The sequence below is a fragment of the Artibeus jamaicensis genome, unplaced genomic scaffold (genome assembly GCF_021234435.1).
Source record: "Artibeus jamaicensis isolate MK-2021 breed Jamaican fruit bat unplaced genomic scaffold, CSHL_Jam_final scaffold_614, whole genome shotgun sequence".
NCBI classification, from domain to species: Eukaryota; Metazoa; Chordata; class Mammalia; order Chiroptera; family Phyllostomidae; genus Artibeus; species Artibeus jamaicensis.
Window position 1 is genome coordinate 7,498,495 of NW_026522050.1, and position 27,044 is coordinate 7,525,538.

Consider the following 27,044-nt stretch of genomic DNA (forward strand, 5'->3'; position numbering starts at 1 on the left):
CCCGACAATGTAACTTCCTAAAATTTGTTTCTTACTTATCATAGTATCCAGACATTAATTTTGATTCTTCTCCAGTACTGCTAGAAATCTTAATTATTCTGGATGAGTTATATCATATTATATCTCACATGAAATAAACTCTGCTATTATTTTTAAATAGCAAATTAATTCCAAACTCAATCCAAAGTATTACAATATCTGAAATAACACACTGGAGTCATTAAAGTTTGTTGTTGTTTTTAAAGATTTCAGAATATTACCTACATTTTCTTTTTCACAACAAAGTGATTCATCTCTGTATTTCCAGAGCTCAATATAATGTCTGAAAATTAACAGGTGTCTGTCTAATCAGCTTTGCTAAATTGAAAGAATGACTAATAGCAAAGGTGTAACTATTGATGTTTTATCTTTTCATGATTAATAAATCTTATAATTAGGCAAGCTCATGAAAAGCAAGAAAAAATGGGAATCCAAAAATTGTAAGTCAATGAATTAAAGAAAATTGACATTCTACCTGTTTTTAATGGTGATTCTTCAGTTAACTCCCCAAAGATAAATTCACATGTGAAAAAAGTGGGTACACATAGTTCCAGAATCCAGTTTTTGTCTGGAGTACTGATTAATTGCCATTACTTTATTAGAAGTAATAAGAAGACTTGATTGTTATTTTGTTGTATAGGTTTTAAGTGCATAGAAGAAATAATACAAGTTGTGGATGGAGGAAAATAAAGGTATTTGAGTAACTGGAACAAATATTTTTATATAAAAAATTAAAATGGTATCACTGAGGTATGTGAGAATCACTTTTATTACTTCCAGATCTCTTTCCTTTCTTCTTTTTTAAAAGAAACTGTATGGGACTTGATGATAAAGAATAACTGTGTAGAAGATAAGACATGTTTGAATGTTAAAACAGCAAAATTAGATAAAATCCATATTAGTCATCTCTGTACTTTCTTCATTTCTTTTGCTCCACATAATCCTGCATTTTGTAAAACTTCTGGCACCAACTTTTCCAAGCTTAGTGGGGCCTCACTATGTTTTCCATGATGTTCCTTTCAAAACATGGAATACCTTCACTCACCTCTACCTTCTCCATCTCTCCTTATCATATCCATCATCCAAGTTTGTTAGAAGGTAATGAGAAAATGCACATAACGCAATTTTTGTACAATTTCTTCCTGACATTAAAACCTCAACTTAGAGAGAAAATGTGAAAAAAGAAATAATTATCAAAGTCTTAATAGTATACAATTATAAGAAAATACATTTTGTAATTTTATCTCTATAAAAGAGACTATAAACATCAAAAGTAAATAAATCTTAGAGATGTTCTTAAATACTGTGTGAAAGAGCCATAAAAATAATAGGGGATTACTTTTTAATATTGTGAGCTGTATTCTCCCCAATAAGATCAGACTATCACATAGGGAATACTAAAACTGAAAGATCTCTGAAGCAGCATAACACAAGACAGTAGTGGTGTATACTGTACTTACATTCTAAGTTATGTGTTCAGTCAACATATGCACATCAAAATTCTATTTCCTTTTAAAAATGTATAACCTTAGAATTTTCTATCAGACATTACATATGGAAATTCATTTGGACTAAGATGAAAGAAATATAAATAGTATTACAGAAGTGCCATGAAAGTGGTGAAACCCTTGTGCAGTCCAAGGGATTGCCCTCATCATGCCAAATGCAATGAAGAAAGATGAATTTCTTCACATCAGCCTGACTTCTTGGATAAGAAGCACAGGTATAGAACAAGTAGGTCCCACATGAAGATGCACACTTGAGCTGCAAAACACTACATAGTTTTCATAGAAATAAAATGTTAACTTATGGACAGTTTTAACTGTGATGATTCCAAAAAAACAATAGGAAGAGGGAGTAATAATTTGCCATATCGGAATTAAGAAAGCCTTTCTAAATTTTTTCAGCAGAATGAGTCAAGGCAGGTCAAGAAGTTGTGCTTATTTACCTTTCAAATACCTCTCATGAAGTCAAAAGTTGAGACAGGTTTATAGAGTACATAAAGTTGTACATAATTAACTTACACTCTTTGGTTTAAAAATGTATAAGCTAAAATGCATAACCATTATAAAACCAATAGATAAAGTAAAATACAACTTTAAAAAATCTAAATAATCTGACTATAGGAAAGAGGAAATACAGAATCAACAAAGAGATGAGACAAATCAAAAAACATTTTTAAAAAAAAGATATGAACAACAACAACAATAAAAGTGCTGGTGAGGATGTGGAGAAAAGGGAACCTGACAAACTTGGTGGCAATGCAGACTGGTACAGTCACTGTTGAAAACAGTGTGGAATTTCCTCGGGAAACTAACAGTGGAACTGCCTTTTGACCTGGTAATTCCACTACTGGGATTATACCCTAAGAATCCTAAAACACCAATTCAAATGAAACAATGCACCCCAATGTTCATAGCAGCATAATTTACAATAGCCAAGTGTTAGAAGCAACTTAAGTGCCCATCAGTAAATAAGCAGATTGAAAAACTGTGGTACATTTACATAATGGAATACCGCACAGCAGAAAGAAAGTAGGAGCTCCTACCCTTAGTGACACCATAGTTGGACCTAGAGAGCATTACGTTAAATGAAATAAACTGTGATGAAAGACAAATACCACATGAGCTCACCTATAAGTGGAAACTAATCAACAAAACAAACAAGCAAGCAAAATAGAACCAGAGATTTTGAAATAAAGAATAAACTGACAATAACCAGAGGTGGAGGAGGAGGAGATAACAGGGGAAAAATAAGAAGGGTCATCAAGGAACATGTATAAAGGACCCATGGACAAAGCCAAAGAGTGGTAGGATCAAGGGTGGGAAGTGGAAGTGGGTAGGTTAGGTGGGAGTGACAGGGACAAATGGAGAAAACTGTACTTGAAAAACAATAAAAAAAGAAGAGGAAACATGAGACTAATTCCAGACACATTTAAGTCCATTGAATGCTAATTAGCTGAACCCTACAATTAAAAAGCAAAGAATACTTTACAAAGCCAGAATCAAATATGTGCCATCTACATGAAACACACTTAAAACTAGAATATATTAATTAAAAATAAATGAATAGGAAAACTTTACCATGCAAACAGTAAGCATAAAAAAAACAACTTGAGTAGCTATTGTATCACAGAGATAAACAGGTATATTACATTGACATGAAAAGTTTCATTTATTAGGAAGACACAAATACCATAAATTTGTATGTACCTAAAAACAGAATATCAAAATATAGGGACTAACACTAAAAATAATTACTAGAAAATTCTATAATCATAGGAGGAAATCTTCACATTATGTTTCATTCACCTGTGGAAAACTTAAAAAAATGGTGAGGGAATAAGCTATATGAACAATATTTACACACAAAACACATATTACACACACTTTCAAGAGCGCTTGGTGGGTCTACAAAGATAGTCCACATGCTGACTTACAGAGCAGTGTTTGTAAGTTTCAAAGGTTTGGAATATTTTCTCTGAATACAATAGAATAAATGAGGGAGCAATGACGAAAGATATTCCTTTTAAAACCTCAGATATTTATTAACTGATTGGCATATTTCTTGACAAATAAACAGATAAGAAACTTCAAATGAGGTAAGAAAAAATAAATTAAAATTTCAAAGAAAAAAGTGGTTGTTTTGGTAGAGTTATGACCATTTACCTAGAATATCTTAGGGTACCTACAAAAAAACTCCTGAAATAATCACATGACTTGAGCAAGGATATGACTTGAAATGTTAATATCATTTCAACTGTTCATGTGTTACTAGCAATCAACTGGAATATAAAATTATAAAAATCAATTCAATATACTTAAAAACTAAAAATATGGAATATTAGAAAAAAGGTTTTGGATATGATTGTTCTGTGTCTTGACCATAGCAATGGTTTCACACATGTGATATGAGGTCTATCATGAAAAACTCCAGCTATTGTTAATATAAGGAGAAACATCATGTAACCTGGCAGCCAAAGACAGCAGACTGGAATGCACATGCACAAACATTGAAGAATTTACTGTACTAGTCCCTGGGGGTGGTAGATGTCATTGAGTGAGTGTGTGTACTGTGTGGTCATCACATTCAAAATGTCTAAGTAGAGCAATGACTTAAACATTCCTCCATAGAAACTATTTGATGATTCAGAAACTGCAGCTATGAACAACTGGTGACTGGCAGTTTCACTACAACAACATATCTGCTGATGCATCACATCTTGTACAGAGTTTTTGGCAAAATATCAAGTCAACCAGGTGACTCAGCCCCACTACAGCCCAGCTTTGATGTTCTGTGACTCCACCTTCTTCCAAAACTAAAACCACCTTTGAAAGGGAAGAGATTTCAGACCGTCAGTGAGACTCAAGAAAATACAACAGGACAGCTGACACAGATTGGGAGAATTGTGTGGGGTTCCAAGGTGCCTTCTTTGAAGGGGACTGAGGCATCATTCATTCTTCTATGTTCAGTGCCTTTTGTATGTTGTATCTTCTTCAATAAATGGCACTATTTTTCAGATTACATGGCTGGATACTTTCTGAAAAGACCTCATATATGTCAAATTGCATCTTATTTTAAATCTCATTGAGTGCATTTTAAAGATTGAACTTTAATTTTATAAATTATGCTTCAATGATGTTACTAATTTAGGTATGAAAATAATAATGACATTTCCTTAGACACAAATATATCTTAAATATCAACTAAAATGCACAGATATGTACTACACACAATGATTCTGCTCTATGTAAATTGTATTAAAACTTAAATCTAAAGGTATATATGTTACAGCATTCTCTAACACACTGTTAGTGACCAAAGAGAGGACTGTGGCAGGGTCTGGCTTGATGCTCTCCAAATGTATGTCTGTTTCTTTGGTCTTCAGTGAACCCCATTCCCTAACACTCTCATATCTATGTTAAATCACGTGCTTAGTTTCTATAATAGCATATGGGTAGAAGTAATGTGTTGAAGCTCTTAAGAGTGGGTTTGTTTCCTTAATTCCTGTCTGTCTTTGATGCTCAGCTCTCTGAATGCTAAAATCCTAACATTGAACTGTGAAGAAGAATTAACAGAGAACAGTGGGATTCTTCGATGGAAGAAACCAGTTTCTTAATTACTGACACGAAGTTGGATTGTAAGATGTTTCTTTATTTTGTTCAACCACTGATATAGCCAAGGAACTATTTGTTTTTAGATATTTCTTCAGATAACAGTGATATTTAATCGAATAAGGAAATTGCTAATTCTTTGTCTCAATAATAGAGATTAGATCAGTATACTCTAGTGGGGGAAGGACATTCAATTTGTCCCAGCTTGGAAGTAATTGTCAAACTTATTTGAGGCCAATCATGAATGCAGATCTCATCAATAAAGAAAAATGAAGGGAGTCTGACACTGAAACAGTCATAGTAAAGAGTACAAAGGGCCAAAGTGTGAGCGGCATGCTACAGTAAGCAGGAGCAGGCTTAATATATAAAAAAAGAATGCAGTTCTAGAAACATACTCTCCAGCAGTCAAAGAACCCTACAATAGAAACAAATGTAATAACAGGTAGAAGAGGATATTGGGATTCTTAAATGGGGTAGAGTTTTATCTCCATACATGCCCAGAAGTAGCTGAAATCAGAAAAGAATTTTGACAGAAAAGTTTCTTTTTTTCTATCTTAGTCTTGCTTAAAATGCTGGTATTAAATTGCACTTTACTTTTGTTGCTTCCCATATATTAAATTTTTAATTTTTCTTTATATTTTATTTTTCAATTTAATTTATTGGGATGACATTGATCAATGGTTCTATATGTTTCAAGTGTATAATTCTATGATACATCGTGTGTATGTTGCATTATTTGCCCACCTTCCTACGTCAAATCTTCCATCACCATACATTTGACCTCCTTTAACCTTTACTACTCCTCCACCTCCTTTCCTCTGGTAACCACCATGCTGTTGTCTGTGTCTATGAATGGCTCACATTTTGAATCAGCTAGATATCTTCCCTGTTGCCTGAGTAGATGTTATAACATGAATAGAACCACCTAGAATTTTGTTAGCACATATATCCCACTCTAATTTTCATAAAAATTAATCTAAGGACAGAGCATTATACTTCTGAAAAGGGATCTTGCCACCCCACATCATATATTGAAGAGAAAGTGTGTCATGTCCCAAACAACACATGTGATAACATTTTTCTAAAGGTCTGGATGCTCTAGATCTGGGTAAATTATGGGAACAATAGAAAAAAAGGAAGGCAAATCCATGCCAATTTTAAGGGTCTGAAATATAATACATAGAAAGATTTTTTAGCTTTATCTTGAAGGTAATACTAGACAATGAAGTGAAATTTCTTCACCCAGGGACTATCCCATTGTGGGGAGCTTTATGCCAAAAAGGGGCTAAAGAGGAGGAGGGCGGGTGATCTACAGAGAAAGCCATTTCAAATCATAATCCCAGATGGTTTCCAAATAGAAGCAGCCATCTGGAAATTAAATTCATACATGAGAGAAGTCCCCCAGGGTGAGCATGGCTAGCTACTTACTATTTAAGAGCAGCCAACACTAAAGCTAGCAAGAATATTGTACAACTACAATGATTTCTTGATACAGGAGAAATTAAAAAAATTATGGGTTAAAAAACGCCAGCATTCACATAGACAGCTTCATGCAAATACATAAAGGTAAGTTGTAATTGTGTTGTTAGCCTATTTTAGTTAAAGAAGTTCTAAATTTGAAGATCAACATGCAAAAGAATAAAACAGAGAAACATGAAATTCTGAAAACTTTATCTGAAACTGAATAACTACTAAAGTAAATCATGTGGTTCTTAACTTTCTTAATTATCAACTAAATTATCAATAGGTAAAATAAAATAATGATATTTATAATAAAATTATACACTTAAGGTAAGTTTTCAAACTAGTAGTGATAAAAGGAGAGAAATATGAGAGAATATTTGTCTTCTTAGTTTGATTTCAAAGTATTATTAAGGTCACAAACAAGTGATGGGGTTAGAGGGTCAGATAGTTGTACTGAGTTTGATGAGATCAAAAAGCATATTTGTTTTAGAAAGTTACAGACAACTATTCATAAAGTATAATAGAAATGTCAGGCTGTGCTAACTGAGAGTAATAACTTTATATGAATGCAAGAAAGATGGAGTATGTGAATGTTGATGTGTGTACATGTATAGGTGTGTGTTTAAATTAATTTATAAGTTCCAATCACTTACATGCACAGAGGAAAAAATAGTAGGGTCTACTCATATTAACCTTTATTAGTGAAAATTATGAAGAGAAAATAAAGTAAGAGAATTCTATTTGGTTACAAGAGGATTATATGACAATGGATCATAGAATCTTATGTAAATATAGAAGGAAATAGAGAAAATATTGTGAGTGAATGACCCATACTTCTTTATTGAGTAAAATGTTTATTGATAATTATTACACACTGCATATACCATATAGGAGGTATTAATAGTGAAAGTTACTTAACAAGATGATAGAATTATATTTAGCATAAGTGACAGGAGTGATACATAATGTAGGACATGAATATTGCATATATTTATTCCTTAACTCAGAAAGAGTCATTTAAAATAATTGATTCTTACTGAAATATAAATGGGAGGACTTCAAACTCATTTTGAATAAGAATCAAATAAAACTTTAAGAGAATAGCTTTGAAATGAATCAATACAGAGAAAGAAAATTAAGAACCAAGACAAAAAATATAGGAAAAGCCTGTGTCATAATTCTACACTTAATAAGGCTGCAATAGATATTATTCTTGCATAATAAGCTCTAAATAAGAAGGCACACTTTCTCAGGTATTATTGCATCTAAGTATAAAACATATATTAGATTTTGATTTCTTGAATTGATTTTTTTCTCATTAATTTTTTATTGGTATGTTTTGTGAGGTAGTGCAATGTAATGATTAAATCCACGGACTTCAGTGCTAGACTGTCCAGGATCAACTTCCAAACTCTCCATTTACTGTCTCTGTGACCTTGGACAAGTTACTTAAGCTATTTTGGCCTCACTTTTATCATCCGAAAAAATACAGATAATAGTAACTCCTCATAGTGTTTTTTTTTAATTAATTTTATTTAGTTATTTTTCAAGTACAGTTTTTTGTCTATTTCTCCCATCCCAGCCTCCCCTGCCCCTTGCTCCCCACCTCCCTCCCATTTCCACCCCCCTTAGTTCTTGTCCCTGTGTCCTTCCTATTTGTTCCTCCAAATCCCTCCTCCCTTTTTCCCCTTAACTTCCCTTCCTTCTCCACTCTGGTTACTATCCCCTTGTTCTCTATTTCAGTGTCTTTTTTTTTCCTGCTTGCTTGTTTGTTTTGTTGTTTAGCCTCCTGTTAAAGGTGAGATTATATGGCATTTGTCTTTCATCACCTGGCCTATTTCACTCAGCATAATGCTTTCCAGTTCCATCCATGTTGCTGCAAAAGGTAGTAGCTCCTTCTTTCTCTCTGCAGCATACAATTCCATTGTGTATATGTACCACAATTTTTGGATCCATTCATTTACTGATGGGCACCTAGGTTGCTTCCAACTCTTGGCTATTGTAAATTGTGCTGCTATGAACATTGTGGTGCATAGGTTATTTGATATTGATGTTTTAGGATTCTTAGGATAGAATCCTAGCAGTGGAAATGTTGGGTCAAAGGGCAAGTCAATTTTTATTTTTCTGAGAAAATTCCGTACTGTTTTCCATAAATGCATATCAGTCCATTTCTGAAGTTTGAAATCATGTTCCTTAGAAACAGAATAATGTAATGATAAAAATAATTTTAGAACTTATAGAAATACTTTCATGCATTTAATCCAGTTTATAGGAGAGGAGAATATGGTTCAAGAACATTAATGAAATAATCATCCTGAATTTACCATATTTGCAGATGAAGAACAAATTAAAAACAGAAAAATTGAATGTCACTGCAGTGATGGAATTTGTTCTCTTGGGGTTTTCTGATATTCCCAATATCCAGGGGATTCTATTTGGGATATTTTTAGTCATCTATCTGACCATCCTCATGTGCAATAGCATCATTATACTGATAACAAAAATTGAGCCTACTCTTCAGACCCCCATGTATTTTTTTCTCAGCAATTTTTCCTTTCTAGAAATCTGTTATGTAACAGTCACTATCCCAAGAATGCTCATGGACCTTTTGAGCCAGAAAGGAAACATTTCTTTGCTTGCTTGTGCCACACAAATGTGTTTCGTCCTTATGTTTGGAGGTTCAGAGTGTCTCCTCTTGACAGTGATGGCTTATGACCGCTACGTGGCCATTTGCAACCCTCTGCATTACACTGTAGTGATGAACCAGAAGGTCTGTGTCCAGATGGTGACTGCCTCCTGGCTCAGTGCAGTTCCCATTGTAATCGAGCAAACATGGCAGATTTTTTCTCTGCCCTTTTGTGGATCTAACACAATTAATCATTTCTTCTGTGACTTGCCCCCAGTACTAAAGTTAGCTTGTGGGGACACGTTTGTGAATGAGATAACAGCCTACGTAGCTGCAGCGACATTTGTCACAGTTCCATTTCTGTTGATTGTTGCCTCTTACGTCAAAATTATTTCCAACATTCTGAAATTGTCATCAGCCAGAGGCAAGGCTAAAGCCTTCTCCACCTGTTCTTCTCACCTGATAGTTGTCATCTTATTCTATGGCACAGCTACTATCACTTATTTACGACCCAAACCAAATCAATCTGAAGGAATCGGAAAACTGATCTCTCTCTGCTACACCATTTTGATCCCGGCATTGAATCCCATCATATACACTCTGAGGAACAAAGACATCGTGGCGGCACTGAAAAAACTACTAACTAAGTCATTACAATGATTCAAACACTTGAAATTAAAGAAGACTTTGCTCATGTCTTTGCACAGATTATCTCTGTGCTCTGATTATAAATTCAGAGCAATTATTAAATTGTAAGAATTAAATCTGAAGAATTCATCTTTCCTCTCATTATGAACTAGAGAGTTAAGGAGATTGCCCTAGCAATACAATGTTAACTGAGTGTGTTATATAATCAGGGGTTAGAGTTATGTTCTGTGATGTATTTTTTTAATCTTCCCATTCCTTCAGATATGTTTACTGACCTGCTCTGCACTGTGATTGGATTTGGCCAATGAGAAAATCCAGCAGCAGCCAAGATGGTGGAAGGGAGGGCATCTTACTTAGTGTTTGCTTTGCATTTCCCCTTATTTCTATCTCTTGTTGCTGTCCATGGTGCTTTATGACTACAAATCCTGAGAGTGTCCCCTCCTCTAGTATCTCAGCACTCTGTTCTGTTATTACATCATCCCCTCCCCATGCAGCTGCAGATTTTGCTTTAGTAATATCTATTTAGTGTTAGATGTATCTGAAATTTTTACTCTAAACTATCCATATCAATGTGTATGTGGTTGAATGTAGACCCCTTTACATATATGTTCATCTAGAACCTACAAATGCGGCCTTTGCAGATTTAAGAGAATGAGATCATCCTAACCTAAGGCGGGCACTGAATCCTATGACCAGTGTCCTTATGAGACAGAAAGGCATAGAAAAATTTTAAAACAGATACAGAAACACAAAGAAGAATATTATGTGGAGACAGAAGCAGAGATTGGAGTGATGCAGCCAAGAATCATGCAACCAAAAAGGTCAAGAGCCACCAAAAGCTGGAAGAAGCAAGAATGATTCTCCCTCACAGGCTTCAGAAGCCTTACTTCAGAAGGAGTAAGACCCTGCCAACACTGTGATTTTGGACTCTGAGTTCTAGAACTGTGACTAAGATCTACTCTCCTAGTTACTTTCACATATGTAATACACTACTGTTAACTAAAGTCACCATGGTGATTACATCCCTATGAATTACTTATTTAACAACCAGAAGCTTGTACCTTTTGCCCCCCATCATCTACTTTGCTTACCCACCATCCTTGCCTCTGGAAACCACCAACCAGTCTGCTCTCTGTATCACAAAAAATATTGGCTTCTTCACAGTGACAGGATTTCAAATAATTTGTAATGTTTAATTATTTTTATTTATAGCCTAGATTTGTTAGGGAGAATATAATATATAAATTAAAAGAAGTAACTTTGTATCCAGTAAATATAAAACAACATAGCAAAGAATATTCTTCCATTTCACCCTTTCTGACTCCTATTAATTGTCTTAAGGATATTCAGCATTTGGCAGAGAAATTTCAATATCAACCAAATTATCTTTGATTTTTGAAAGAAACAACAGATTTCTGGTGAATTAAAAGGAATCAATATATAACATTAAGAGTCTTTTTTAATTAAATGTATTAGGTGACATTGGTTAATAAAATTATATAGGTTTCAAGGGTGCAATTCTATGATACATCATCTGCACACTGCATTGAATGTTTCCCACCCAAGGTCAAGTCATCTTCTGCCCCCATATATTTGACCCCCTTCACCCTTTACTGCCCCCTTACCTCTTCTCTCTGGGAGCCATCATACTGTTGTCTATCTATGAGTTTTGTCTTTCTTGTGTATCTGTTACTTTTAGTTTTATTTTCCACAATGAGTGAAATTATATGGGTCTTAACATTTTCTGTCTGATTTTTTGGTTTAGCAAAATATTCTCGAGGTGCATCCATGTTATCTCAGATGGCTCTGTTTCACCTTTTCTTATGAGTTTTTGTATTCCATTGTATATATGTACCTTATCTTTAAAAAACAACTAAATGACCTCTATAATAGACATTGAGGTGGATGAATGATATAAATAAATTAAATTGCTATAAGTAAAACAATCCTCAAAAGAAAAAAAGGAAGGAAAATGTCAATAGGTATTAAATCAGTGAAGAAGTTCTATATTTGAAAAGTGAGAAAGATAATTAATAATATAAAAGTTGTACAAAGAATGACATTTATGAGTTTCTGATCTTGGACAAATCAAAATGAACAGAGATTACGTTAGTGGTAAATTCATCCATTGGGCCTGTGTCTCTTTATTAGTACCAAAAATATGTGAAAAGTGCTTTTCTTGTTTTGCTGACAAAAATGATTCAAACAAATTAAAAAATGACAAAGTAAAAAAAGCAAAAACTTAAATACATAAAACACTAAAAATACTGAGAATTAAAGCACTAAATAAGGAATACGTGAAATAACTAAGATAATTTAAATCTATTCAAACTTAATGACAATAAAACAAATGCATTAAAATTTGGAGATTTCACCATATCAGTCCAATTAGGAAAATATTTTTTTCCGAACATGAGAAATAATTGATCAAACGGATATTTGCTGTCCATGAAATGCTCTGTGAAGTCTCTGGGCTCCTCTGCAGGGGCATTTTCTCTGACGCAGGCAGGTAGGGGAGGTCTGAAAGACACTCAGCAGCAGGAGCTTCCTTGGAAATGTTTTTTTTTTTGCCCCCTACATGCACTACTGCAGGCTTACTTGGAATTGAATGAAGTGTGTAAAGAATCCAGGCTTCTGGAGAGTTCAGAGGACAAGAGGTGTTTAGGTGAGGCTGTGGTTTCCTTATATACTGAAGCCAGGATTGTCAAACTCCCATATGACAGTTGAAAACCATCGGTAAATAAACAGGTTGGAGTATCCATGGTAGATTCGTTACACCTCACACAGCGTATCATAATGACCATTGGTCTGATTTTACCCAAGAAATACTAGTTTCAGTTGTGATGGAAAAAATCAATTATTATTAAAACAAACGTTTCTTACGCATCCAAAAGCATATGTACTGTTACACGGAGCAGGAAAAAAGCAGCTATAACTACATATGGAGGAGAATGACACATTATTTTATATTAATCTAACTGTTGTATTGATATTTTTATTTCTTTTAGAACACTGTAAAATTCTGAGAAACAAAATTCAGAAAATACCATGTTAAAGAAGACATATTTAAACTCAAAATCTGCGCACAAATCAAAGCTGAAAATTTGAATTTCTCACTTTTATTATGATACGGGAAATTGAAAATGAACTGGTACTAAAGTGCTATAGAGATCATAAAACCCTACATAAACACAGTATGTTTGTGTGAATAATTAGTCAGGTAAATAAGTGAAACTTATTTGGACCAAATGCTTTTTAATAAGAAAAGTACTGGTTTATCTTTATTTATAGGTGCTTCTATGACTCACCATAGAAAAAGATATATACTGCATTAATATTAAATATCTGACTTCTTTAACTTCAAATATATTTTTAGAAGTGACTTTCTTATTAAGAATAGTAAAATTAAGGTAGTATACAAACATATTTTTCTCATTTCTTTGTCACCTTATTTTTCTGCTTGTACTTTTACTTGTTTCAAAACACATACAATATTTTCTTTCTAAACTTTATTTTCCAAACCACCTTATTCTTTTCTGGGGAGTGGGGTTCTGTTATCCTTAAAAATAAAAGCCAGAGTGAGAAGTAACAGCATTTATTGTCGATCAAAGAATACCTATTTAGGTAGCACTGATGAAGTCAGAAATCCAAATAGTGTTTGGGTTGTGCGATGGAAGAAAGAAATATTCATGTGAAAGGGAAGGAAAATAGTTACATGAAAAGAATGAAGGACTTTCTATGGATACTAACAAGCCAAGGAAGAAATTTCTATAGGTGCAAACAAGCTAAGTTAGTCTTTAGCTACACATAATGGTGCTAAATCTAAGAATGCCTTTAATTTTCAGTATTGCAGTCAGGATGTCTGCTTCTCTGTTAGTTCTGAAAACAGTTGAAATACGATGTTGCTTTGGCCCACTGTAAAGGTTATTTTGCCCAAACATTCTGAAGGTTTGATTGGGAAGCAAGACATGCAAGGCAATGAGTCTGGGATAGTGGCTCTGACTCCATTTGGAAGTTGTTTTGTCTATATTGGTTTCCACATTTCTTTATACTTTAAAAGCAGAACTAAAAACTTTAAGCCAATATTTTAGTACTTGATATCGGGGATCAACTGTCTAATAATTATATTTTATAATAATTATTCTGTTCAATTTGGATTTCTACATGTATCTCAGATAATTATTAAAATCTGAGAATTATTAAAATGAGAATTGTTTTACTGAGTACAACTAATCACAGACAGCAAGACACATCAGGTTATATGCACAAAGCAACATTCCTCTAGTATTAGCTATGCAATTTACTTCATAAGTCCACTACTAATTAACCAATTTATAGTTCAGAATACATTTATTGACTCTGCTGTATAATGGGATTGAGTAAATGAAAGCTCTTGAAACATAATGCCTGGTGATAACACCATGTATTTGATCTTGATAGATAAGTTAAACCAGAATAAAATTCTGGGGAAAAGTTCATGCAGAATCAGGAAGTGCTACAGCAGTGTTACAGTTCAGGAATGCACACGCTCTGCTTGCCAAAGGGCACATGTAGGCATCCTGCGACCAGAAGCACAAGGCAAAATAGTATGGTTAGCACCCAAGTGGGAATTGTGACGGACACAAATATTTCTGCTGAAGGACTCTGTAATATGTGGGGTAAAAAGACTCACTTTGCTCTGTCCACAGACAAAAGCTAAAAATGCTATTTCTAGAACCCTTCAATTCTATTAAAATTCAAACGTAGGAGTTCCCATCAGACTGTCAGCAGATTTCTCAAAAGAGACCTTACAGGCAAGAAGGGGCTGGAAAGAGGTATTCCAAATCATGAAATCCAAAGACCTACAACCAAGACTGCTCTATCCAGCAAAACTTTCATTTAGAATGGAAGGGCAGATAAAGTGCTTCTCAGATAAGATCAAATTCAAGGAGTTCATCATCACCAAGCCCTTATTATATGAAATGTTAAAGGGACTTATCTAAGAAAAAGAAGATAAAAAAGATGAACAGTGAAAGGACAGCAAACTCACAGTTATTAACAATCACACCTAAAAAAATCAAACGTATTATATATTTCCGTGTGTCCCTATGTTTAGATTTAGCATCTATTTACCATTGCATTCAGTTTTTCTCTTCAATATTATGATCTAAAATGTTGCCATTTGAATGAAAATAATGATGTTATATATTACTTCCTCACTCTCCTTTAGGCAATAAAAAAATCAGAAGGATAATTTATTTATGTCACTATTTTTACAGGTGGAACACCAAAAAATACCACCAGAAGCAAATTTCACTTCAAGGATGGAATTTGATATTGGGGACTTTATTGTATTCCCAATCTCTGATTGATTTTTCTGTGATATTTTTCTTGTTTGTGTAATATCGCTCAAGGGAAAAGGCATCATTATCCTCATAATCAGAGCTGACCAGACTCTCCAAACTCCAGTGTGTTTTTACCTCAGTAATTTTTTCTTCCTGGGAATCTGTTATGCATTTCTCATTCTTTATAGAATGCTCATAAAAATTTTCACTCACAAAAGAAATTCATTTTTCATTGTTCCTGTAACAAAAGTATGTTTTATCTGAATGTTTAGACACACAGAATTCTTTTTCCTGTCAGTGACATTCTGTGACAGCAGTGTGGCCATTTGTGACATTCTGAAGTGTCCTCTGGTTGTGAAGCACCATCTCTGTATCTGGCTGATGATGACTGACTGTGGGATGAGTGGAGTTCCAGTCAAGTTGGAGCAGACGTGCCGTATTTGCTCTCTGCCTTTTTATGGATCTAACTAAATTAGTCACTTCTTCTGAGACATCCTCCCAGTGTTCAAGCTGGTCTGTGGGGACACTTTCCTGCAGGAGATTCTGGTCTTTCCAGTTCCTGTGCTGTTTATTATGATCCCCTTTTTGTTGATACTTGATTCCTACAGGAAAATCATTTCCACCAGCCTGAAGTTGCTATTAGCAACAGGATGAGCCCACACTTTCTCTACTTGCTCTTCTCACAGCATAGTTGTTGCTTTGCTCCCCTATCCAAACATTACTGACCCAAATCCAAGCATTCTTCCAGGACATACAAATGTCTCTCTCTTTTCTATACCATTGCCACCCTGATGTTTAATCCCACAAGGTACATTCTGAGGAATAAGGATGATGGGATGGCCTAGAGAAAGTGGTACCTTAATGTTCAATGCATCAGCCACTGATTTGAATGTATTTTCTGTTCCCCCCTTAATTCTGCTTTTGTCTGAGTAAAGTTATTTTGTATTTTTTGTTTCTGCTCCACAGTGAATTGATTGTCCTTACTTACTCTTGAAGTTGTTAGTTTCTGCTGACTACCTGGTATCCCAAATGGTAATACTTCCAATAAGAAATTAATATTTTAGAAAACCCTATGGTTAGTGGACTAGTCTCTGTCAGCAAAAATTTGCTTCTCATTTGAAACAATTTCAGAAAAAATACAGTATCTTTTATCTAGTAATTCATGCCCCAATATTTCCCTAAAAAATTATAGTGTATATCTTAGCTCCTCTCTCCATGTGTTGTTATTATTTAATTAAAAAGAAGTCAGCCAGTTAAAAATACTGTACATAGAAAGCCTTTTGAAAATAATTGCTGAAAGGCTGTAGAACATTTACGCTTAAATATGTAAAAGTTTGCAGTGTAGAAAAGATGGCATTTTAACAAGTTAAATTAATTTAAATTAGTGTAAATGTGTAAAAAGTAACCCTTGCTTCACATAATTAACAAAGGTATTCAGATAATCTTTAAGCCTAAATATTAAATGCAGCATGACTCTTTCAAAAGTAATATATTTTATGGCCTACGTTGTGAGAAAAATAGTTTATTAGATTAGTATCCATAGTGGAAACCACTGATATGTTTAATGGCATTGACAAAGAAGTATTCCTCATGCAAAGAAGCCATTCAGAGTGAAATTTTCAATGCAAAATGCTTAATACACCACATATAAAGGGCTTCTCTAAATTCAAAACACAGAAACTTGAGAGAAAACTTGACAGGAAACCTGAAGGGGCATTTCACAAGAGAGGGTAATCCAAATAACCAAGAAAATGAAAATAACTCATCAGTAACCAGTAGAAGGCATATTAAAATCACATTGGATCTATGACACACTCCTCAGAAACACACAATTTTTTAAAATAAATGAGTCATTACTAACCACGCCACAGGGGTAAAGGGTGTGGACCGATGGGAGCTCTCATGGATGCAGGAATGTACACCAAGACAGCACCTTAGCCGACAGCCTGCTTTTATCTAGAGAATTCTTTAATTTTCTTTTGCTTTATCTTTTAATTAAATTTATTGGAGTGACATTCATTAATGAGATTATATATGTTTCAAGTCTACAGTTCTATGATATATCATTTGCATATTGCACTGTGTGCCTACCACAAGATTCCTACCACCCAAGTTAAATCTTCTGCCTTCACCATTTATTTGACCCCCTTTACCATTTACTACTAACCCACCCACCCCTCTTCCTTCTAGTCACCACCACATTGCTGTGTGTGCCTTTTAGTTTATTTGTTTGTCTTGTTTGTTCACCTGTGGTTTTCACTTTCACATCCCACATATGAGTGATACCATGTGGTTCTTGACTTTCCCTGTCTGAAATGGACTGTACTTGAATATGGAACACAAACTCTGGGCAGTGGCCCGCATCCTGGCCCTAGTGAAGACAAGATTGGACTTTTTCCATTGTGAGATGGTTTAAGATGGGACATCGAGAAGTCAGGAGGGGAAACCCCTTAATTGTACCTCAGAAAGAAACCATATCACAGATCCCCACCCTCCCATGTGGGTCTCAGGAAATCCTTTTCTTTTAGACATCGCAAGAACTTTTTTTCCACCAGTAACAATGCCTCACTTCTATTTTTACTGAAACTATATCAGGAAAATTAATTGCCCTTTACCTCAAAATATAATCAACAATAAAAATATATTCAAGAGTGGTGATACCATTGAATTTGGGGGGGGGGGAATGAATCGAACCTATGCAAGGACTTACTCCAAACCAAGCCACATATATTATCTAACAAATAAAGAAATAACGTCCATGACCAGTTAAAATCACTAGTCATGGCAAAGCAGCCTTCTTATTGCAAGCCCTGGGAAAATTTGAGTAAAGACTTGTCTTTGAGAGACATCAGAGAACTCTGGGAGGAAAAAAGGATGTGTGACAATATTGAAATTAAGGTTCATAAACTCAGAAGGGGATAGCCCAGAAAGTGATTTTTTATACTTAGTTGGATTACAATCTGTGGCTGATGCAGTATCATGTTACTGAACCACTTCATATGTCTGCAAATTTTTCTGATTGATTCAAAAAGTGAACACAATTGTGATGTTAGTGAATGGTGCCTACTTACTCTTTATACATGTAAAATGCACAGGAAATGTCTCGTTTTTTAATGAATTCCTTGTTCAAATTAAATTTTATTTTTTTATAATTAAAGTTGAGTGTCTAAATGTTTAAAAAATTACTTTCTTACCTTTTCTGTGAAATGTTCCTTCATCTGTTTAGGTTTTTGTTTTATACTGGACTGATCCTCAGTATTTAAGAATAAGAGCACTTTATTTGAAATATTATTTGCAATTACTTTTCTATTCTATCATTCTATTTGACTTCACTTTGGAGGTTTGTTTCATTTTATAATGCATAATTATTTATTTTGCAAATAATTTTTTCAATTTTTGTGTCCAGCTTTCTAAATTTTGAGTTATAGTTAAAATTTTTCCTCCAAAATTATTAAAAATTGTTCTTAGAATACCTTTATCATTTCACTTTCTAATATTTAAACTTGTTTATTATAGGGAGTTTTTCTTGCTGTAATATAAAGAATTAAGAAAAGTTTATTATTTATTATTTTTTTCTTCTAAGGCTGCTAAGTTCTCCCAATAGTGTTTATTTTGTAGTCCATAACTTGCCAGTTTGGTGAGCTCTCTTTGTTAAATGATACATTCTCATTTGTATTTGAGCCTTTTTTTGAAATTTATACTCTGTAGCATCAGGACATCTCTCTAGCCATGCATAATACTACACTATGCTAATAATGAAGCTTAGAAATCCATGTCAACCAGGCTACTTGGATTTGCATCTGCAGTGGTTTGCCCTGCCTGCCCCACACTCTGGTGCTGCACTGTGGCACCTTTGGTACCCTGAGGCGTCTCACTGCCCACTCCTCCCTGGACTTCCCTGATGGCGAATGACTCCTGATGTTTGTAAAAAACTCTCCTAGTCACTCTCTCATGTCACATGACTAAAGGAGTTTCCTGTCTTGTAAATGTATTTTCCTCAGTAGCATAAACCTTTAGCAACCACCATTTACTAACTAATAGGAAGCAGCATCCTGTTTTTTTCATGAGAGATTGATTCCAACCCAAGATTCTTAAACAATGTAAGCATTGAAAACAGTATGTCTTTTCCACTATTTGCTTGGCCTCTTTCCTATCATCTCAGCTGGACTTTCACCAGACTCATTTTATTAGAAGTAAAGTTGGAAAGTATTCAAAACTTAAAGATGTTAGAGGAATTTGGGAAAAGATGGCGATACTCTTAAAAAAAAAGGAAAAACTTTCTCCCTATTAATATTCATCTTGAGTTAACATTTTAAATTTTGAACTATGTTTAACAAATGCAATCAACAGCTAAATCTCAGGTTTGCTCAGGTGGTCATGAAGAAACAGATTCATTAGTTCTGTACATATAAATAATACCTGTCTTCAGAACACTTATTAAAACTGTTACATGGGCCAGGTTTTAGTAATCAAGGAACCTATTAGAAAGGAATTTTTTAAAATAAATTTTATTTAGTTACTTTTCAAGTACATTTTTTTATCTATTTCTCCCATCCCACCCCCCCTGCCCCGTCTCCCCCCTCCCTCCCATTTCACCCCCCCCAGTCCTCATCCCTGTGTCTTTCATACTTGTTCCTCAAAATCTCTCCCCCTTTTTCCCCTTAAATTTCCTTCCCTCTCCCCTCTGGTCGCTGCCCACTTGTTCTCTATTTCAGTGTCTTTGTTTTTATTCTGTTTGCTTGTTTGTTTTATTCTTTAGCTTTGACAGGAAGCTAAAGAAAGGAATGTTTTTTTTTAATCAACGAGTTTGCTTTGGCTGGTGTGGCTCAGTGGATTGAATGCCAGCCTGCAAACCAAAAGGTCACTGATTTGATTCCCAGTCAATGCACACGTCTGGATTGTAGGCCAGGTCCCCAGCTGGGGACATGCTACAGGCCACCAATTGATGTATCCCTGGCACATGGATGCTTCTCTCCCTCCCTCCCTCACTTCCCATCTCTCTAAAATAAATAAATAAATAAATAAATAAATAAATAAATAAATAAATAAATAAAATCTTACTTGAAATCCTCGTAAACAACTTGAATATTTCCATCTAATGGTTGCAGAGGCTCCATATAGAGCATTTTTATTAAATAAGGTGAAAATTGAATGTGTGTCAATATTGGATGGCCTCAAGTAGTATTGCTCAGCATGCTCTTTCTGTCTAAGAAAGAAGGTACACTGAGTGCTCTACTCCACAGAGAGACTGAGGAAGGGGAATTCTGGGTAAAGTCAGAGCTTCCAGGGGAAAAAAAATACACACAGCAAATCAGACAGTGCCAAAAGTATTGTTTTAATTAAAAATTTAAATGTGTCAAGTGGAAGACATCCCTGGGGCCAAGATGACTACTTTTATTTAAAGAGCATCATATATTTAGAAAGAACACACTGTTTTAAGGTACATGAAACAAGTGATTTCACCGACATTAATTTAAACCTTCTATAGTGAGAAAAATCGGCAACATCCCACATAAAAGAGGTAAATATGAACTACTTTATACTGATTTTAAGCTTTAGTACATGTTTTTAAATTTAAAGTTAATATTTAATTTATAGTAGGATGTGGCATTGTAGTGAAGCAACTCCTGCATATTGTAATTCTGTTAAATACAATGTATACTGAAATGATAGATAATGCTGTGAAATCACTTCAGAATACTGAAAACGGTAATACTGAAGAATGTGTTTTAGGCATAGATAATATTATAGAGAGCTTCATTTTCAGCTAACATGTAGCAAATAAGTTTAATATTTATGCTTTCAGCTTGATATTGTAATAGGAGATTTGAAGTAGAACAATCCATGAAATAAATGTCCAACCATTAGGAAATCCAAAGAATGTTTATTTTAATGGAAACAAAAGACAAAAATTAAGTACTTTTCAATATAATATTTTAAGTATTTTACTGATTTCAAGATTTAATTTGACATTTTATATCAAATATATAAATATAACTGAAGCTTAGGTAGCTTCTTATATGTAACAAATTAAGACATTCCCTTAATTATTTAAATTTATTCAAGGAATGAAGGCTGGAATTTAAAATAAAACTATTAAAGATTGAATTTTATTTCCTGGAATCATAAGAACTTAAACATTTACAAGAGTAGTAATGTAGATAATCTTGTTAAAGCATAGAAAAGTGGACCTATTTTCTCTACCTTGTTCTCCTCTAGAGAAAAACATGCACAAATCTTGCATATTTTATGTTATAAATTTATGATTTAATCACCAAAGATTGGTTTTGTGCCACTACAAATATATATGCATATACATACACATATATATGTGTGTGTGTATATATATCTTATATATAATAAGGATATACATATATATTTTTAGCACAAAAGTCACTTTATTGAAGTAATTAGTTAAATTACTTACATTAAGTACTACTATTCATAAATGTGATAGTTAAAAACTGGATTACATCCGGGCTGGTGTGGCTCAGTGGGTTGAGTGCCAGCCTGTGAACCAAAAGGTCACTGGTTTGATTCCAGTCAGGGCACATGCCTGGGTTACAAGCCAGGTCCCTGGTTGGGGTGTGTGAGAGGCTACCAACTGATGTTTCTCTCACGCATAGATGTTTCTCTCCCTCTCCTCTCTCCCTCCCCCTCTAAAAATAAATAAAATATTTTTAAGAAGTTGGATTACATTGTATTTTAACTCTTTTCTCCCTTTTAAGAATAATAATTTTACTTCAAAAGTGCTTCATGCTTTACTTAGTTTTGGAATCAGGCATGTTCTAAAATGTAAAAAAAATGTACTTGAAAAGTAACTAAATAAAATTTAATATTAAAAAAATAAAAATAAAAAAATGTATATAGGTCTGAAGAAGAAAAATAGTCACAGTCCTTATCTCTCAGATCATTTAGTGATACTATGAGAAAAGGCTTCCAAAAGGAAGTAGCCAGATTGCAACACTAAGCACTGAATAGTGATGTGTAATCTTAGTATTAGGTCCACAGATTAGGGATAAGAATATAAACAAAAATATTGGCAGAAATGATACCTCAGACAAAGGTTTAATCTCTAAAATATACAAAGAACTTACACGACTCCACTCTAAGAAGACACCCAACCCAATTAGAAAATGGGAAAAGGACTTGAACAAACACTTCTCCAAGGAGGACATATAGAACATTCAGAGACACATGAAGAGATGCTCAATATCATTAGCTATCAGAGAGATGCAAATTAAAACCACAATGAGATACCACTTTACACCAGTCAGGATGGCTATCATAAACAAAGCAACAAACAACAAATGTTGGAGGGGTTGTGGGGAAAAGGGGTCCTTAGTTCACTGTTGGTGGGAGTGCAGACTGGTACAACCATTATGGAAAACAGTATGGATTTTTCTCAGAAAAATAAAAATCGACCTGCCTTTTGACCCAGCAATTCCACTGCTAGGATTATATCCTAAGAATCCTAAAACATCAATATCAAAGAACCTATGCACCACAATGTTCATAGCAGCACAATTTACAATAGCCAAGAGTTGGAAGCAACCTAGGTGCCCATCAGTAAATGAATGGATCCAAAAATTGTGGTACATATACACAATGGAATTCTATGCTGCAGAGAGAAAGAAGGAGCTACTACCCTTTGCAACAACATGGATGGAACTGGAAAGCATTATGCTGAGTGAAATAGGCCAGGTGCTGAAAGACAAATACCATATGATCTCACCTTTAACAGGAAGCTAAACAACAAAACAAACAAGTAAGCAGAAAAAAAAACCCCAAAAAACAAAGACACTGAAATAGAGAACAAGGGGATAGTGACCAGAGGGGAGAAGGAAGGGAAGTTAAGGGGAAAAAGGGGGAGGGATTTGGAGGAACAAATAGGAAGGACACAGGGACGAGAACTAAGGGGGGGGGAGGAAATGGGAGGGAGGTGGGGAGCAAGGGGCAGGGGAGGCTGGGATGGGAAAAATAGACAAAAAACTGTACTTGAAAAATAACTAAATAAAATTTAAAAAAATATATTGGCAGAGAATTTATGGAGAATTTTATAACATTCTGATGATTGCTTGAAGATCTCATTCCTTTCCTAAATTAAACATGTGATACACAGATAAAGTAAACTAGAGGGTATTTTTTCATGCATGTTAGACCACAGAGTAAAATTTAGAAAAATAAAATCTAGTTTGTAATAAAAACAATAATGGCTAGTATTTACAAATACTTTTAGAAATGTCGGTACTTTTTCAAGTTGCTTTTGGATACATTAAATGAATTAATTCATGTTACAACCCTAAGTATTTATATGTTTGTTATCCAATTATAAACTCAAGTGAACTGTGGCACAGAGTATTAAGCAATGTGCAAGAGGTCACACAGCTAGCAGGTGGGGAAACTATAAATCAAATCCTGTCCATCTTGGTAGAACTACATTCCCCATCCACGACACTTTAGTTACCCTCTATTTGGGGACATGGTTCAAACACACCAGGACAGAGAAATGAAAGGCAGCACTAGGACACATCTCGAGCACAGAGATGCTTGGGATGTGATATCTAAGGAGGACCACACTTTCAGGATGGTACAATGCACAATCAGCCACCCTTGAAAGTGAGTCAGTGCCTCTTAAATTTTATACCCAAGTTGTCACTCGCTTTACTCCAGTCCTGGCCCTGATGAAATGAATGGAAGGCAATGGGACAAAGTAATTAGCAACAAGTAACTCAATAACTTTATTAAGTACAATTTTACTAGGAATGTGTTGCAACCCTGAGGAATAAAAATTTAAGAACATAACCCATATTCATAATTATAATTATGGAACCATAGCCAATAACAGATTAAAAGTGATAGGTAATTTTACCAATCATATTTTTGGGAGTAAAACTTAGAAAATTTAAACAATTGCTTACTTCACAGAGTTTGGACCTAGGATACACACTCAAGTCCAATAATAAAAAAAAAATCCTCTTAGTTTGCTTTTGTTTTAGGTGTGGTTCTTAGTAACTGTGAGTTTTTTGTCCTTTCACTGTTTATCTTAAAAGTAGATAGGGGGGAGGGAAAGAATAGCAGGGTAAATATAGAACCTAAAGAACTTGAGACACGTGGTCATAAACTAAAGGGGGAAATGGTGGGGGAGGGGGGTGCAGGGTGGAGGGGAATGAAGGGGGAAATGGAACAACTGTAATGGCATAATCAATAAAATATATTATAAATAAATAAATAAAAATCTATAAAGACCTTTAAAAAATCCTAGGCTCTGACTTGCCATCATAAAACTTTTGTGCAAATGTTCCAGTTTTCTTAAATATCCAAATTAAAATAGCAATACATTGGGAAAAAACTTTTGTGCAAATGGTCACAGCGTCTGCCATTAGTCAGTGTCAGTATCTTTATGTCTAAAAATAAAGTGAGTTTCCTAAAGTGCTGTTTTTTAAAGAATAACAGAAATAGTGGACAGGCACCCAGCACACAGGCTAAACATCCTAGGTAAGATATTTTCCCCCTGCCCACACATGTGCACACAGGTAACACACACATTCTAGGCCAGTTCTATGTGTCCAGGGTTTCCCTCTTTCCTGCTTCTCTCTGTATCTGTGTTGCCAGGCACATTTTCCAGAATAGAACCCTCTTATATTCTCCACTCAGTATTCTACTAAAAAATAATTTGTTTTATTCTGCTATGGGCAATACAATTCTCTCTCTCTCTTTCTTTCTTTGTCAACTACCTAATAATATGAACTGTATAATAAGGACATGTATGTTCAAGGTAATCAAATGATGGAAGAGAAATGAAGGGTTGAGATAGGCAGTTGAAAAAGTATAAGAAATATATATTTTTCTTTTTTTATTAAATATTTTTATTTTTATTTTTGTCCAAGTACAGGAAGACAATTTTTAATATAGAGCTGGATTGTGAAGAAGCGTAATTCATGAAAAGGGAGATTATATGGCAAAGATGTGGGTCTCTCTTCAACAACTCTCAATTTCTCCAGTGTCTGTGTTGAGCAAGACATAGTTTAGTTTATCCTGAGCTGTATTCAGAAAGTATGGACAATGATCTTAAAAATAATTTAAGGAAATATTACAGTGATAATCTCTAATATTCACACTGAGAAAATGAGAAATGTATTCATCAGAAACCATTGCAGTGATCGTGAAAACCAATCTGCAAGTCCAGATACAATTTAAAGAAGAGACATTCATCCATGAGAGTAAAAATAAAAGCAACTGTTAATTTTTTCTGTCCACAGATGAAGCACCAAGAAAAACCACCAGAGGGAAATCTGACCAAACCAATGGAATTTGTTCTCCTGGACTTTGCTGATGTTCCCCATCTCCAGTGGTTTCTATTTGGATTATTCCTAATCATCTATATCATGATATTGGTAGGCAATGGCACTGTATTTCTAATAACTAAACTGGACCCTGCTCTCCAAACCCCAATGTATTTTTTACTGGGCAATTTTTCCTTTTTGGAAATGTGCTACGTGTCAGTTATTCTCCCCAGAATGCTCACGAATCTCTGGACCCAGAGGAGAAGAATATCTTTAGTTGCCTGTGCTACACAAATGTGCTTCTTCCTCATGCTGGGAGTGACTGAGTGTTTCTTTCTGGCCGTGATGGCCTATGACCGCTATGTGGCCATTTGTCACCCTCTACACTATCCTCTAGTTATGAACCACAAGGTCTGTGTCCAGCTGGTGGCTGGTTCTTGGATGGGTGGCGTTCCAGTCCAAATAGGGCAGACATTCCAGACTTTCTCTCTGTCCTCTTGTGGTTCTAACCTCATCAACCACTTCTTCTGTGACATCCCCCCAGTAATCAAGTTGGCCTGTGGGAACACCACTGTAAATGAAATGATGGTCTACACAGTTGCTGTGCTGTTTGTTGCAGTTCCATTTCTGTTGATCCTTGTGTCTTATGGCAAAATCATCTCTACAATTCTTAAACTGTCATCAGCCACAAGTCGGACCAAAGCCTTCTCCACCTGCTCATCTCACCTTGTGATGGTGACACTGTTCTTTGGATCAGCCACTATCACATATTTAAGACCCAAGACCCAAGACTCAGCAGGAACCAACAAAGTACTTTCTCTTTTCTACACTATCTCAACTCCCTTATTTAACCCCATGATATACAGTCTAAGAAACAAGGATTTCATAAAAGCACTGAAGAAACTGCTACGTAAATAAGCTACTTCACTTATAAAAAATGAGTCTATTTACAGGAGTTGATTGATGTCTCACAGATCTTTAATAAAATTTCAACTTCTATTTATCTTAAACTCAATTTATCTATTTCCAAAATAAAGTTAGTTAAAACTTTGAGAGACTTTCTGTCTTCAGTTATACAGTTATGGATGTGTCCAGAAACAGTGAATTCATAGGTAAATTGTGTAATTTTACTGTGCAATGTTCCTTCTCAGTAAGAATTTTTGATAAGGATCAATGTAATAAATTCAATTGTAATATAGTCTCTGCTATATCATATATTTTGAAACTATGTCACTCATTTTCATAATTTGTCACAGAATTTTTTAAGCCAATGTTAACCATTAACTAACATTTTATGTATATTTAGGCCTAGCAATGACTCAACAGAGAAATTATGTTTTTAGAGAAAAAAATGTCTTTCATTAGGAATGTACTTTTATACAATAAATGATGTTGCTATGATGATACCAGTGAATATTAGGCAGGGTTTATATGTATATCAAATATTTTATATAATATAATCAACTGATATGATAGAAAAACTATTATTATTAAAATATTTGCATATAATAAGAGCTTGAGTAGTCAAAGGAATGTTCACAAG

General features: G+C 34.5%; 2 protein-coding genes across 2 annotated transcripts; both read left to right on the top strand.

The window, feature by feature from the left end:
- The first annotated feature begins 8,934 nt into the window (after window positions 1-8,934).
- On the top strand, window positions 8,935-9,903 carry LOC119054072 (olfactory receptor 10AG1-like). Its single transcript, XM_037151901.2, has one exon. The coding sequence runs from the start codon at window positions 8,953-8,955 to the stop codon at window positions 9,901-9,903; it is 951 nt and encodes a 316-aa protein (XP_037007796.2). The 5' UTR covers window positions 8,935-8,952.
- Window positions 9,904-25,477: 15,574 nt separating this feature from the next.
- On the top strand, window positions 25,478-26,419 carry LOC119054068 (olfactory receptor 10AG1). The gene has a single exon (XM_053659259.1). It carries the CDS (start codon window positions 25,478-25,480, stop codon window positions 26,417-26,419), a length of 942 nt encoding a protein of 313 aa, XP_053515234.1.
- Window positions 26,420-27,044: the final 625 nt, after the last annotated feature.

Excerpts from the sequence above, each read along its gene's own strand:
- LOC119054072 (XM_037151901.2), top strand. The coding sequence starts at position 8,953 with ATGAAGAACAAATTAAAAACAGAAAAATTGAATGTCACTGCAGTGATG.
- LOC119054068 (XM_053659259.1), top strand. The coding sequence starts at position 25,478 with ATGAAGCACCAAGAAAAACCACCAGAGGGAAATCTGACCAAACCAATG.